Consider the following 13,392-nt stretch of genomic DNA (forward strand, 5'->3'; position numbering starts at 1 on the left):
ACACCGATGCATGGAAAAAGTCATAGAGTTGTTCACATAATACTTGTCTACGTTTTTTTTTTTATAAAGATTTTATTTATTTATTCATGAGAGACACACACAGAGAGAGAGGCAGAGACACAGGCAGCGGGAGAAGCAGGCTCCATGCAGGGAGCCTGATGTGGGACTTGATCCCGGGTCTGCAGGATCACGCCCTGGACTGAAGGCGGTGCTTAAACCGCTGAGCCACCAGGGCTGCCAATACTTGTCTACTTAATGCATGGATGTTATATAGCAGTAGGAAGAGGGCTGGGAGGAAACCTGTCTAATTAAGCGAGGATGTGTTAGAGCTGGGATTTGAATCCCTAAAATCTCTGCCCTTTCCACCCCCTATGTTGCCATAAGAAAAAACACCCAATTCTTATCAGTGAGCATGTAAAGCAGCGGGTTTATAGACACTGTCCCAGCAGCCAATAGAATCCTGGAATGTCGGAATAAGTGGGCCTCGGAGAAAGAGAAGGATCTGGAGTCAGCTGAACTTCAAATCTAAACTTTACCACAGGCTGTGTGATTTTAGGTGAGTTACTTTTAGTATTCAGCCTATTTTTTCCCTAATACTAATGGTATCTTCCTGCTATGGTTGTTTTGAGGACTAAATGAGGTAACGGATGGAAATTGCCTTGCCCACAGCAGGTCTCGGTAAACTCTGGCTATTACTGTCTAGTTCAGAGACTCCAGTTGTCAATTGAGGAAAGTGAGACGATGGTTAAAATAACAGGCACGATAACAATAATGATAATAGCATGACCTCATATTCACATGTTGCATGATGGTTTCATAACATTTGTTTCATCTGACTTGCCCTAAATCACTGTTAGTGAGCAGAACCCTGACCTCATACTCTAGGTGAATGTGCCCTAAGAATGAAGGGCTAACAGGCATTCTTGTAAATCACAGCGCTAGGACACAGCTGTATGACAGTGGCCTTCCCAAGCCACTAAAGACCACCTGGGTCAAGGAAGCCTCTGGCATTGTCCAGTGTCAGGAGGTGCACAGGACCTGCTTCTGTTCCCGTCAAGCTTGCCTGTGGAAGTAGCTTGGCTTTAGGTGACCTAAGCTTTGCTTCAAACACCCAAACACCTGACCAGACCCCTCTGAGCCTGATTTGGCTCATTCGCAAGGACCTACCAGCTGTATGGCCTCTTTGACTCCGTGGATTGAGAGGGCCTCTTGGGCCAAAAGGTGAAGAATCCGATTGCTGTGTGTGGCCTCCTTCCCTCCTTTGAGTAACAAGCCGTTACCACTCGCAATAGCCAAGGCTGCCACCTGCAGATCAAATGGGAGAGCAGTGAGCCAAAGGGAAAAAGTAGTAAGTTAGCACTCACTGAACACTGAGCACTCCTCCTATGCCAAGGACAGTGCTAATCACTTTATAAGGTCTAATCTGTTTAAGGCTCACGACATTCCAGTGAATTAAATGCTTGTTGTACCCCCTGCTTTACAGGTAAGGACACCAAAGCCCAGAGAAGTTGATGACTCCCCAAAGTCATATAGCTTATAACTGGCAGGGCTAGAGGCCTTGACTCCAGGGCCAAAGCACCCAATCTCAGGAACTAAACTATACGGCTTGCTCAGCACCATTAAGCAAAGTAACCTAAGTGGCCAGCATCACACGGCCCTCTTCCCACTTTGGCCATGGTTGGGGACAGGCGGCTCAGCTGCCTCTGGCTGAGACTGAGTAGCATCTCCAGCCACTTCCTATTCTGGCCCCGCAACTGTTCTGAGAACTCTAACTGCCTGGTGCTGAGAACCTGGAGAAGACTAGACTTCCTGACACCCCCTGGACAAGCTGTGGCAGAGGCTGCTGGGAAAGAAGCACAAGCAAGGAGCATAGGGTGAACCTAGGAGACTGGAATGCTTTGTGATGAATATTCCCTGACATGACCTAAAACCATGCTGTTTATCAAGGACTCCCAAAACATCAGGGTCTGTCCTCAGGCCCTGGCTGGTGCTAGCACACTGCCCCCTTTGGTCACAAATCTCTTTGCAGAGATAATCCAGTGAAAAGCAGGCCACCCAGGAGGGTTAGTTATCCTCTTACAGCAAAGAGCTAATGACACTGACCTGATCATCCAAGACCTAAAGCTTAACTTTCTGAATGTTTTTGGGATGAATGAAAATTTTCCCATTTTTATAATGTAATAAAAGAAACTTTACTAAAAAACCTTGCCTGAACATGTTAATCTTGATTAGTTCTTTTTTTTTTTTAAAAAAGATTTTATTTATTTATTTATTCATGAGAAACAGAGAGAGAGAGAGGCAGAGACACAGGCAGAGAGAGAAGCAGGCTCCATGCAGGGAGCCCGATGTGGGACTCGATCCCAGGACTCCAGGATCATGACCTGGGCTGAAGGCATGCCCTAAACTGCTAAGCCACCCAGGGATCCCTTGATTAGTTCTGAATCCTTTTTTGTTCTTATTGCTCATGGACTCCTTATAAAATGTAAACCTTCTCTACATGAATGTACTAGTACACGGTATTGCATACAAATTTAAGAATTCATGGATTCTGGGATGCCCAAGTGGCTCAGTGGTTGAGTGTCTGCTTTTGGCTTTCAGGGTGTGATCCTGGGATACCGAGAGTGAGTCCCAGGATGGAGTCCCACCATCAGGCTCCCCGCAGAAAGCCTGCTTCTCCCTCTGCCTATGTCTCTGCCTCTCTGTGTTTCTCATGAATAAATTTTAAAAAATCTTAAAAAAAAAAAAAAAAAAAAAAGAATTCATGGAATCTGTGATGCCATCCAGAATTAAGATCCTAGAAGAGGAACCTTAGCTGTAGTTGGCTAAAGAAGAAATCTTTCTCCATGTGAAGTATCAGCTAGTATGGATGAAAGGAAGCAGAGAAATATGATGGACCCATTCCTAAAAGCAGATTAGGGTTCTACCATGACAGGAATAGTAACTTCTATAAGTTTCAGTTTCTTCAACTGTAAAATATACATATGAAGACCTACTTTAGAATCACTGAAAGAATCAGTAACATAATTACTTTAAGAACAACCTGTGGGCGGCCAGGGTGGCTCAGTGGTTTAGCTGAGTGGTTTAGGAGACCCTGGATCAAGTCCTGCATCGGGCTCCCTGCATGAAGCCTGCTTCTCCCTCTGCCTGTGTCTCTGCCCCTCTCCCTCTGTCTCTCATAGATAGAAACAAAATCAAAAACAAAAAAAAACAAAAAAACAACAACAACCTGAAAAATCTCAAAAATTATCTTTGGGAGAGGAAATAACAAGACTTTCTTACTAAAAAAAAAGAAAACTATCTTTGGGAGACTTATTTCGAGTCCTGAAAACACATTCTTCCCGCACTCCAATGGCAGGCACATACCTGGGGCAGACAGTCAGGGCGGGACTCAAAGATGACTAGCAGGACTCCAATTGGGACAGTCACTTGTTCTAGTTCCAAGTTCTTGGCAATTCGGGTTCGGCGCAAAACACGTCCCACACTATCCTGTGAGGAGGCTGCAATTTGTCGCAGACCGATGGCCAGGCTGTTCAATTTAGATGTGGAGAGGCTTAAGCGTTTCAGCAGAGGAGCTGCGAGTCTCCCTAAAGATGTGTGAAGAACACATGATAAAGGAGCCGCTATGGGTAGATTGCAGCCGCTTTACTGAACACATGGCACTGTGTTAGGAATAGACATGAACTTAGGGACCTTGAGAAGACAATGCCATGCCACTGCTACAGCTTTTCTAGGGGGCTTCTGGCAAGATATTCATCAGGAAAAGGCATGTATACCCATACCCACTGTGCCAGCAATTCCAGTTCCCAGAATTTGTCATTTTGCATTAGCAAACTTGCATGTAATGAGGATAGTTGTCACAGCATTTTTACAATAGAAAAAATCAAATTCAACTTAAAAATTTAAACAATGAGCTATAATGCAGTTATTACAAATAATGTATCTATATGTACTGATATAGAAAGCTGAAAAAGGCAAAGTTATGAAAAAGCATGCATGATAAAATCTTATTTATCAAATGTTGCATATATGCATGTGCACAGGGAGATGTCTGGTGATGATTTCTATCTTTCTGCATTATTTTAATTTTTTCTAATGACTAACTTATTTTTATGATCAAAAGCAAGAATCATGTTTTCTTCAGAAATAAAAACTTCCATGTAAGTTCATATACAGCATTTTCTTTGAATTTAAATACAACCATTTGCATGGTGTGGTTCTCTCTACACACACACACACACATTCATAACACACATATATTCACACAAGGAAAATCATCTGGAATCATATATCACAAATCATTACTATGGTTAATGTTGGAATGTGATGATGAAAAATTCCTCTTTCTTTTTTATAGTCATATCAACCAAGGTAAAATAATAAGTTTTCTACTTAGGAGGGGAGGAACCAATATTAAGAAAAAAGTTAAATCATTTTATCAACCAATTAAATCAATACTTTACTTTTCCCTGTGCGTTAAAATCAAGTTTTGAACAGTGTGTGTTAAATGTTACATTCCAATTTTCCACCTCACAATGCATGCATATTTTCTATATTGCCAAAACTGTTGTAATTACTGCTAAATATTCCACTGATTTGATATAGCTTAATATACTTAACCAGAAGTATGTTATTAAATACTGAGGTTGTTCGCAGGTTTCAGGGTGATAAATAACCCTGCTCCAAGAATTTTTATGTACAGAGCAGTTTTCTCTTCTTGAAATTGTTTTGTTGTTGTTTGTTTTTTAAAGGATTTTATTTATTTATTCATAAGAGACACACAGAGAGAGGCATAAACAAAGGCAGAGGGAGAAGCAAGCTCCATGCAGGAAGCCTGATGTGGAACTCGATCCTGGGACTCTAGGATCACGTGCTGAGCTGAAAGCAGACACTTAACCGCTAGGCCACCCAGGCATCCCCTTGAAATAGTGTCTTAGGATACATTTCCTGAAATGGGCTTACCAAGTCAGAGGGGACCACCATGCTCATGTAAACCCAGGACTTTGTTTTTAAGCCACTGTGTGTTCTTACAAATTTCCAAAGAACTATAACTAGGATCCTAAGTCAGAGGTCTGCCAACAATTAGTTGTGTGACCTTGAGCAAAACCTTTAACCTCAGTGGATCTTAATTCCATTAAAGAACTGGATAAGATTATCATCAAAGATTTCTTCCACTTTTGAAAATCTATTTTATGACTTTCCAATACTGCAAAAATTCAAAAGACCAGATGTAAACTGTAAAGGAAACTCCAAAGCAATACTCAAAGTGTTTTAAGAAATCAAAATAATATTGATGAGCCTTGCAAGGTTTCTTTGAAGGGAACACCACTAATCTGGCTGTTTAATTCAGGGTACATTTATTCAAGAGAAAGAACTCTAAACCCAATAAAATCACCCTCCCACTTTTTAGGGTGGAAATTTAAAAAATTATGAAGAAGAGAAAGACTGAGGGCTGACCTGACTCTACCTAGTTAGCTGCCTGCAGTGTGAGTTCGGCCACGTCACTCACCCAACTATCTGTACCTCAGAGGCATTTGTGGATGGCATCTGCTGTCAGCCCTGGGCAGACTGCGCACTGATTAACTATAAGAGAAACTGCCTTTCATCACAGGCCCCACAAACTACTTACACAGCTATTTTATATGCACAGTCCATATAATCCTGGATCTGTAACTAGCCATATGGTTTTAGGCATATGACAATTTGTTTGTGCTTCAGTTTCCTCCTCTATAAAATAGGGATAATAAATAGCAGCTAACTCAAAGATACCATGTTGTAAAGATAAAATGAAATTTTGTCTGTAACCTTTAGCATGACAACTGGCAACATAGAAAGGCCTCAGTAAGTGTCAGCTGCTATTTGGGGAATGTCCAAAATGATGGGGTGCTCAATCTTTTCTTTTTTTGTCCTGAAACTGCCATAGTATCCATGGCTCATGACTTGTAGCTACAGAAAAAGCCCTATGGAGGGCTGTACTAGAGTATTTGGGAAAGGAGCTGGAGATGGTATGTGTAATTTGAAAAAGCCCAATGAATACTGGCAAGCAACTTTTAATAAAAATGAGTATATGATTTCTTCTATAACAATCTTGTCTTTAGGCACACTTTGATACCAGAATTATTAGTAAAACAAAGAACAAAAACCAGAACAAAATCCTTCACAACAGACTCCAAATCACTTGGTCTCTCTACCTTCTGCCTCTTCCATGTCTTTTTTGTTGGCTAACAGGATCTCATCACGTTGGTCTGTCAACAGATCAGCCAGATGATGGATAATCTCTGCTCTCTAGGAAGAAAGGTAAAACATTAAACAAACAAGTAAACACATTAATCCAAGAAGAATGCACAGCATACTTTTAAATCTACTCCTCTGAATGAGTCAGGTCTTGCTCCTAAATCCAATGTCACTACTGACTGAAATCTCCTTACTTCCTGTCATTCTCCACCACCTAGGCTCTCCTCATTTTTCCTTCTTCTCTCACTAATCTCCCCAATGAATGACAATATCTGTCCCCAAGAAGGGGGCAAGCATTTTGAATCAGCATGATATATCCATCTCTGTATACTCAATATCGCTATATAGTTTACTTCCCAGGTAGGTTTTCTTTTACACAATTATTTATTAAATGAATTCAGCTAAAGGAAGAACACCCAGTCCTGGATGCTTGAAGAGATCCCAATCCTTACTTACCTACCTAGATTAAGAAGTGTGGCAAATTTGTATGATTAATGAAGGAGCAAAGGAAGTGGTTTAAGAGATAAGCTAAAAAAAAAAAAAAAAAAAGAGAGATAAGCTAAGCTCTTCCCTTGCTTTCCTTTCTCTACTTGTAGTTATTTTAAATTCTCTTCTTTCTCAGGCCAAAATACTTCCTAGAAAAAAACCTAAATACACCACTCTCAAATCCATCCTTAACAACACAAGCCTTGAGAAGCCAATCCCCAGCTTCCACCTGACTGCCTTGCATTTTTGGACTCCTCGTGTCTGCCACTTCACTATGGGCAGGACTCTTATCTGAGAGCAGGCTCTTGAGTTTGCATCTAATGGGTACGTTAGGTGATTCAGTTAATCAGTTTTCCTATATTTCCATACCTGATATATAATAGTGAACCTCTTTGGCCTCATCATTTTCATAATGTTTTTGATCAAAACAACATAGTGATGAAAAGCTACCTTAGCCTCAGGCTACAAAGACAAAAGGGAAAATAAAATTTGGAGAAAGAAAAAAGGCAGAATAACTAGAATAACTGTGGGGACATGAGGAATGAAGGAGGAGTCACCCTTGATTCACAGCATGACTCACTCTGAAAAATCAACAAAATTATGTTAGGATTACTACCTGTTCAGGTTCCAAAGTGGCCAACATCCTTCCTCCTGATCGAGCCATATCTCCCTGTTGCTCAACAGTAGGACCTATAAGAATATTTGCAAATATCAGATCATGGACAGCTACCTCAGCATGTACAAAGAACAGATGCTCAGTGTCTTGGTGTGCCTGTTTCCCACAGGTCACTCAGACCAATAAAATGGCAAAAGAATATACAAGACAACTCAGGCATAAATAAAACAAACTTGTCTGTATTTCTTTTTTTTTTTTTTTAAGGGTTTTTATTTATTTATTTATTCATGAGAGACACAGAGAGAGAAGCAGAGACATAGGCAGAGGGAGAAGCAGGATCCATGCAGGGAGCCTGATATGGGACTTTATCCTGGGATCACGCCCTGAGTCCAAGGCAAATGCTCAACCACTGAGCCACCCCGGTGTCCCACTCGTCTATATTTCTAAAGTAGACAATACAATTTACGTCTTGTAGAGTTCTTTCAATTCCACCTTGGCTTATATTCTCTAACATGTTTGCATTTCTGAATGTAGATTATAGGGCAATTCTATCTTTGTGAACAATTGAGCGTACATACCATGTCTTATGCATCTTTGCATCTCTGGGCATCTCTAAGCAAATGTTTCTTAAGAAAATGGATGCTTGGGCAGCCTGGGTGGCTCAGCAGTTTAGCACCGCCTTCAGCCCAGGATGTGATCCTGGAGACCCAGGATTGAGTTCCATGTTGGGCTCCCTGCATGGAGCCTGCTTCTCCCTCTGCCTGTGTCTCTGCCTCTCTCTCTCTGTTTCTCATGAACAAATAAAATCTTAAAAAAAAAAAAAAAAGGATGCTTTTATTCTTTAACTTATTGGTTTCTGAGAAAACAGGGAGCCTAGTTGGGCAGGTTAGCTAAATTTTACAAAAGCAAAGCAAATTCCAATTTTCCAAAGAATGTTTGAAACAATTCCATAATTCATAACATCAACACACTGATTTTGTGATCTCTATTCCTAGAGGAGAACTCAGTCTATAGTCTCATCTAGCCATGGTATGGCTACCTATCATCCATATACCATGGGATTCTATGAAGAATTACTTACCTGCAGGCTTTACTTCAGAAAAGAAGGTGCCAACTTTCTTCCCCTCCACGATGTCTGTGATGACATGCCCAGACACCTTTGGGTGGGTTCCGTTGGCAATAACCACAGAAGTGCCACCTTGCAAAGCCCAGAGGGCTGCTTTCACCTAATAGGAGAGGTTAGATCCCAACATGAGATTCAGATCTTTGCAGGTCTCGTCATCCTTTAAACTTGCAAAAAGAGAATATAATGTGGTATTGAACAATTGAAGCAATTTTTTTTTTTTTTAAAGATTTTATTTATTTATTCATAGAGATGCAGAGAGAGAGAGAGAGGCAGAGACACAGGCAGAGGGAGAAGCAGGTTCCATGCAGAGAGCCTGATGTGGGACTTGATCCAGGGTCTCCAGGTCACGCCCTGGGCTGCAGGCGGCGCTAAACCACTGCGCCACCGGGGCTGCCCTGAAGGAATGTTTCGAATAGCTCGGAAGCTCTGAAAACACTCAGCCTGTGCACTCTCTCCCGCCCAACTTCAGCACATGCTACCTAATGATAAGCCAATCTGCCCTCTATGCTCTGTTCCAAGACTCTCTAGTTCTGGAACTCCTAAGTTCTACATTTGACCTACTTGCCTCAACTTAGTGTCCAGCTTGGTGTTTGACCAGAGTCTGATTCTGAGTTCTTTTAGCTTTTGTCTATCTCTTTTGCAGGTTTCTGCCATTGCCACATATGATTCCCTATCTTAAGGGTATTGCTTCTTAGAATAACTTAAGGGAGAGAAGAATTTCTGAAAGACTTCATAAGGCATATTTGGGCTGGGATGCCTGGCTGCCTCAGTCATTGAACTGTGAGACTCTTAATCTCAGGGTTGAGAGTTTGAATCCCATGTTGGGCATATAGATTAAAATTTTTTTTTAAATCTATAAAAACAAAAAAAAGGAAAGAAATATTTGAGTGATAACATTAGAGGACTTATGAATTATGAAAAATATATAGACCTTGCCCTTGACAAGTTTACACATTAATGCACTATGTAACATTAGTAAAGAGAATACATACATAGACATGACTAAACATTGTTATACAATACACATTAAACCCACATTTAGATGCGTGCATATTTAAGTATGTATGTGCTTAGTATTGTAATCATTAGCCCCCAAACACTCACAGAAGTAAAAAGGGTAAAATACTGTTTGGTATTACATCTGTTACAGACAGTAAGAGCATCACACCCTTACCTTGGCTTCCATACCACCCATTCCTACTCTTGACTTGGTTCCAAAGGTCACAGACTGCTGATCTCCCGGATAAAATATATCAATAAGCTTTGCATCATCTGACCCGGGAGGACTGTCAAAGAGACCTAAAAAGTAGACAAGACTCAGTAACACTGCTTTAATGGAAGTGAGTGTCCCCTAAGACAGACCCCCTGGGAACTTGCCAACCACTCTGTACGTGAGTGATCCAGATGAATTGTGTCCTATCAGCTCTAACCAGAAAAGAGATTGAGGGATCTGTATAGTCTACCCATGCTGAAAAGCAGCAACAGGACGACTCTCCTTACATACTTTTATAACCTGCCTTTTTTTTTTTTAAGATTTTATTTATTTATTCATGAGAGACACACACAGAGAGAGGCAGAGAAACAAGCAGAGGGAGAAGCAGGCTCCATGCAAGGAGCCCAATGCAGCACTCGATCCCGGATCCCGGGATCACGCCCTGAGCCAAAGGCAGACGCTCAACTGCTGAGCCACCCAGGCGTCCCTATAACCTGGCTTAATGAATGAATGCTTGCCAGCATCACGGCACGACCATATCCTTGGCACAAAACTTACCAGTCCTGTCCACTGTCTACCGGCAAGCTGTCCTCACCTCTGCCACTGGTACTTATGATGCTGAATTAAGGAAGTAACTGAAAAGGATGACTGGACACTGCAGAAACCGAGCAGCAGCTATACACTATATATACTGTATACTATAATGTGACTATCTCTGAGTGGGATAAAATGGGAGATAGGTTTTATTAACTCTCACAGCATCCTTTGAAACAGCCACTGACCATACTCCCCATGTTATGGGTAAGCTGCTGTGAAGGTTAGGTTGTGTCAGCAGAAGAGTGCAGACTCTTGGCATTCAGTCCAGATTTATCATCACAAAGCCTATGCCCCTTTTATAACTGAATAGAATAACATAAAATACGAGTTACATGAAACATTATATACATACAATCCATGATTTAAAATCTTCACAATTTCACTTGTAAAAAGGACAAGTTGGAGCCTTGGAGAGAAAAATCATAGGCCTGTGAAAATGGAATCACATCAAGGCCTAAGTGGGATGTATACAGGGAGGAACTGCCCAGGGCTGGGGACTGGCTCAAGGACATTTGGTATGTGTGCTGCCGAAGCAAGCGTGCGGCTTAAGGACATTTGGGCAGTGATGTTTTTGGTTTAAGTTACTGCTTTTCCTATGTGATAATACAGCCCTCTCTGCTTCATTATTCCAAATCTCTAACACAAGCCTGCTAAACATGTCCTTGCTGGGAAAAAGGAATCAGAGGAGTGATGAAACCGGTGTGCGGTATGGAATGAAGCAGTGCTAACCATGGCAGCAATTACAGGGAGAGGAAAAACCATTTCTCACAACCTCTGTCCCTCGCATCCCCGTACTCATGGCTCGTGGATTCAGGGCTGGCGTCTTCTCAGTAGGCACTATGCTATGAAATCACAGGCTTCAATTCTGAGGCTGTTCTGGTTTTATACAGAAATAGCACAGGCAATGTTGCACAATTCCAGGCCAAACCTCCTCCAGAGACGTTTGACGAGTACCTAGCATTGATATGCTGCCTACCCTTCTTTTCCCCTTATAGCAGCTTCTCAAAACCGCCAATGATATTTAAAATTCTAATATTGTGCTAAAAATCAACATTCAGTGGATAATCAGGGTTAATATAGCACAAGTCTGATTTTTGTACATCTATATACATCTGTACACGAATATTCATAGCAGCGTTAGTTGTAATAGCTCAAATGTCTATCGATTGCTGAATGGGCAAATAAAAGGGGTATATCTAGAGTACAATATTATTTGGCAATAACAAGAAAAGTACTGATACATGCTATCACCCTGATGGCCAATTTTGATGTTCAAGGCTGCATTAAAAACGTTTACTAGAGTCTAGTTCAAATTGGGCTTTATATATTGATCTCTCAAACTCATGTCCTGTACCTTGCCAGGCAGCATAGAAAACAGGGAAGAGATTTTTAAACCGAACAGATTTAGTTTTGAAACCAGCCTCTGCTAAGTACTATGTGACTTTGGATATAACATTTAACTGATCTGAATTTAATTTTTAAATTCTTCATCTGAATAACTGAGCTAACCTACCTGCTTTGCAGGATTGCTATAAAGATTCAATAAATTAACGTTTATAAAGCACCTAGCACAGTATTTGTGCACAGTAGAAATTTAATAAAAATCTGTTGATTAACTGAAAAGCCACCTTCTCTAGAGTGGCTCACTCTTATGCCAATCTAGCTATTCCTATCCTGAGATTTCAAATTTACAGAGAATTAAAATGCTACCAAGACTTCTTATAGGTAAAGAAACTGACATGTAAGTATGGTATATATCAGACTTCCCACATGGGCAGAAGACAGATCAATCCACCTGTATCTGCCCCTGCCTCCACTAGGCAGCCCCCTGCTCTGTACACCACTGTACACCACTGGAGTGTAAATGGAAAAAAAGTCCTGCCAAAGGAGCCTGTCTTGGGTGTGGGCTGAGGAATTAACAGGTTTTTCTAATCTCCTGGGAATGTAAGGGGGGACTTTGGGATCCTGTAGGGTTAGCCAATTTTAGACGCAGCTACCACATTCCTTATGGGTCAAAATGTAAAATGGGAATAGCTTAAGAAAGTGAGAAGAGTAAATGGAGAATCAAACTGGAGTTAAGAGGGACCCCTCTATGAGGAAGGGAAAAGCAGGGAAAAATAGATTAACATATAAGACCATGGTGGCTACATAGCCTGGACTTCTGCGCTGGCTCCAATTTAATATCATCTGTCTCATGATCTACATTAAAAACTGAAAGTGATCAAAACCACAATGAAATAGCACTTCACACCCACTTAGATGGCTACAACCAAAAAGGCAGATTGTAAGAGGTAAGTATTGGCAAGGATGTGGAGAAACTAGAACCTTCATATAGAGCTGGCAGGAATGCAAAACGATGCAGCTGTTTTGGAACCAGTCTGGCACTTCTTCAAAAGGCTAACCAGGGGGTCCATGGGTGGCTCAGCGGTTTACCGCTTGCCTTTGGCCCAGGGCGCGATCCTGGAGTCCCGGGATCAAGTCCCATGTCAGGCTCCCAGCATGGAGCCTGCTTCTCCCTCCTCCTATGTCTCTGCCTCTCTCTCTCTATGTCTATCATAAATAAATAAATAAAATAAAAACAAAAAAAACCCCAAAAAACAAACAAAAAAACCCAAAAGGCTAACCATACACAGAATTACTAAATGATCTAGCAATTCTGTGCCTAGGTAATCACGTTCGCACAAAAATTTGGACACGAATGTTCACAGTAGCATGTCTGTCCACTAATGAATGGGTAAATACAATGTGGTACCATGTACACAATGGAGTAGTATTTGGCAATAAAAAGAAAAGGAATACTGACAGATGTTGTCGTCGATCAATGAACCTTGAAAACATTATGCTAAATGAAAGACCCCAGTCACAAAGGATCACATATTGTGTGACCTCACTTCTACAGAATGTCCGTAACAGGTAAAGCCATAGAAAGAGAAAGTAGATGAGATGTTGCCTAGGGCTGGAGAGTCGGAGGAAATGAGGAGTGACGGCTAAGGGGTACGGGGTTTCTTACTGGGATGATAAAAATTTTTCTAAAACTGTTGTCAGGGAGCACCTGGGTGGCTCACTCAGTTAAGTGTCCACCATTGGTTTGGGTTGTGGTCTGGGGTCCTGGGATTGAGCCCC

At 41.4% G+C, this 13,392-nt stretch overlaps 1 protein-coding gene across 5 annotated transcripts in view; it reads right to left on the bottom strand.

Annotated features, from left to right (window-relative positions):
* Window positions 1-13,392, bottom strand: part of ALDH18A1 (aldehyde dehydrogenase 18 family member A1) — a 46,815-nt gene that overhangs the window by 9,625 nt on the left and 23,798 nt on the right. For all 5 annotated transcript variants that reach the window (XM_038578336.1, XM_038578335.1, XM_038578338.1 and 2 more), the window contains exons 8-13: window positions 9,634-9,758; window positions 8,415-8,559; window positions 7,334-7,407; window positions 6,189-6,282; window positions 3,364-3,584; window positions 1,168-1,305 (exon numbers count right to left, since the gene is read on the bottom strand). In XM_038578336.1, the coding sequence (XP_038434264.1) occupies window positions 1,168-1,305; window positions 3,364-3,584; window positions 6,189-6,282; window positions 7,334-7,407; window positions 8,415-8,559; window positions 9,634-9,758 (797 nt within the window). The remainder of the gene's footprint in view (window positions 1-1,167; window positions 1,306-3,363; window positions 3,585-6,188; window positions 6,283-7,333; window positions 7,408-8,414; window positions 8,560-9,633; window positions 9,759-13,392) is intronic.

The sequence above is a fragment of the Canis lupus genome, chromosome 28, assembly GCF_011100685.1.
Source record: "Canis lupus familiaris isolate Mischka breed German Shepherd chromosome 28, alternate assembly UU_Cfam_GSD_1.0, whole genome shotgun sequence".
In the NCBI taxonomy this organism is placed as follows: domain Eukaryota; kingdom Metazoa; phylum Chordata; class Mammalia; order Carnivora; family Canidae; genus Canis; species Canis lupus.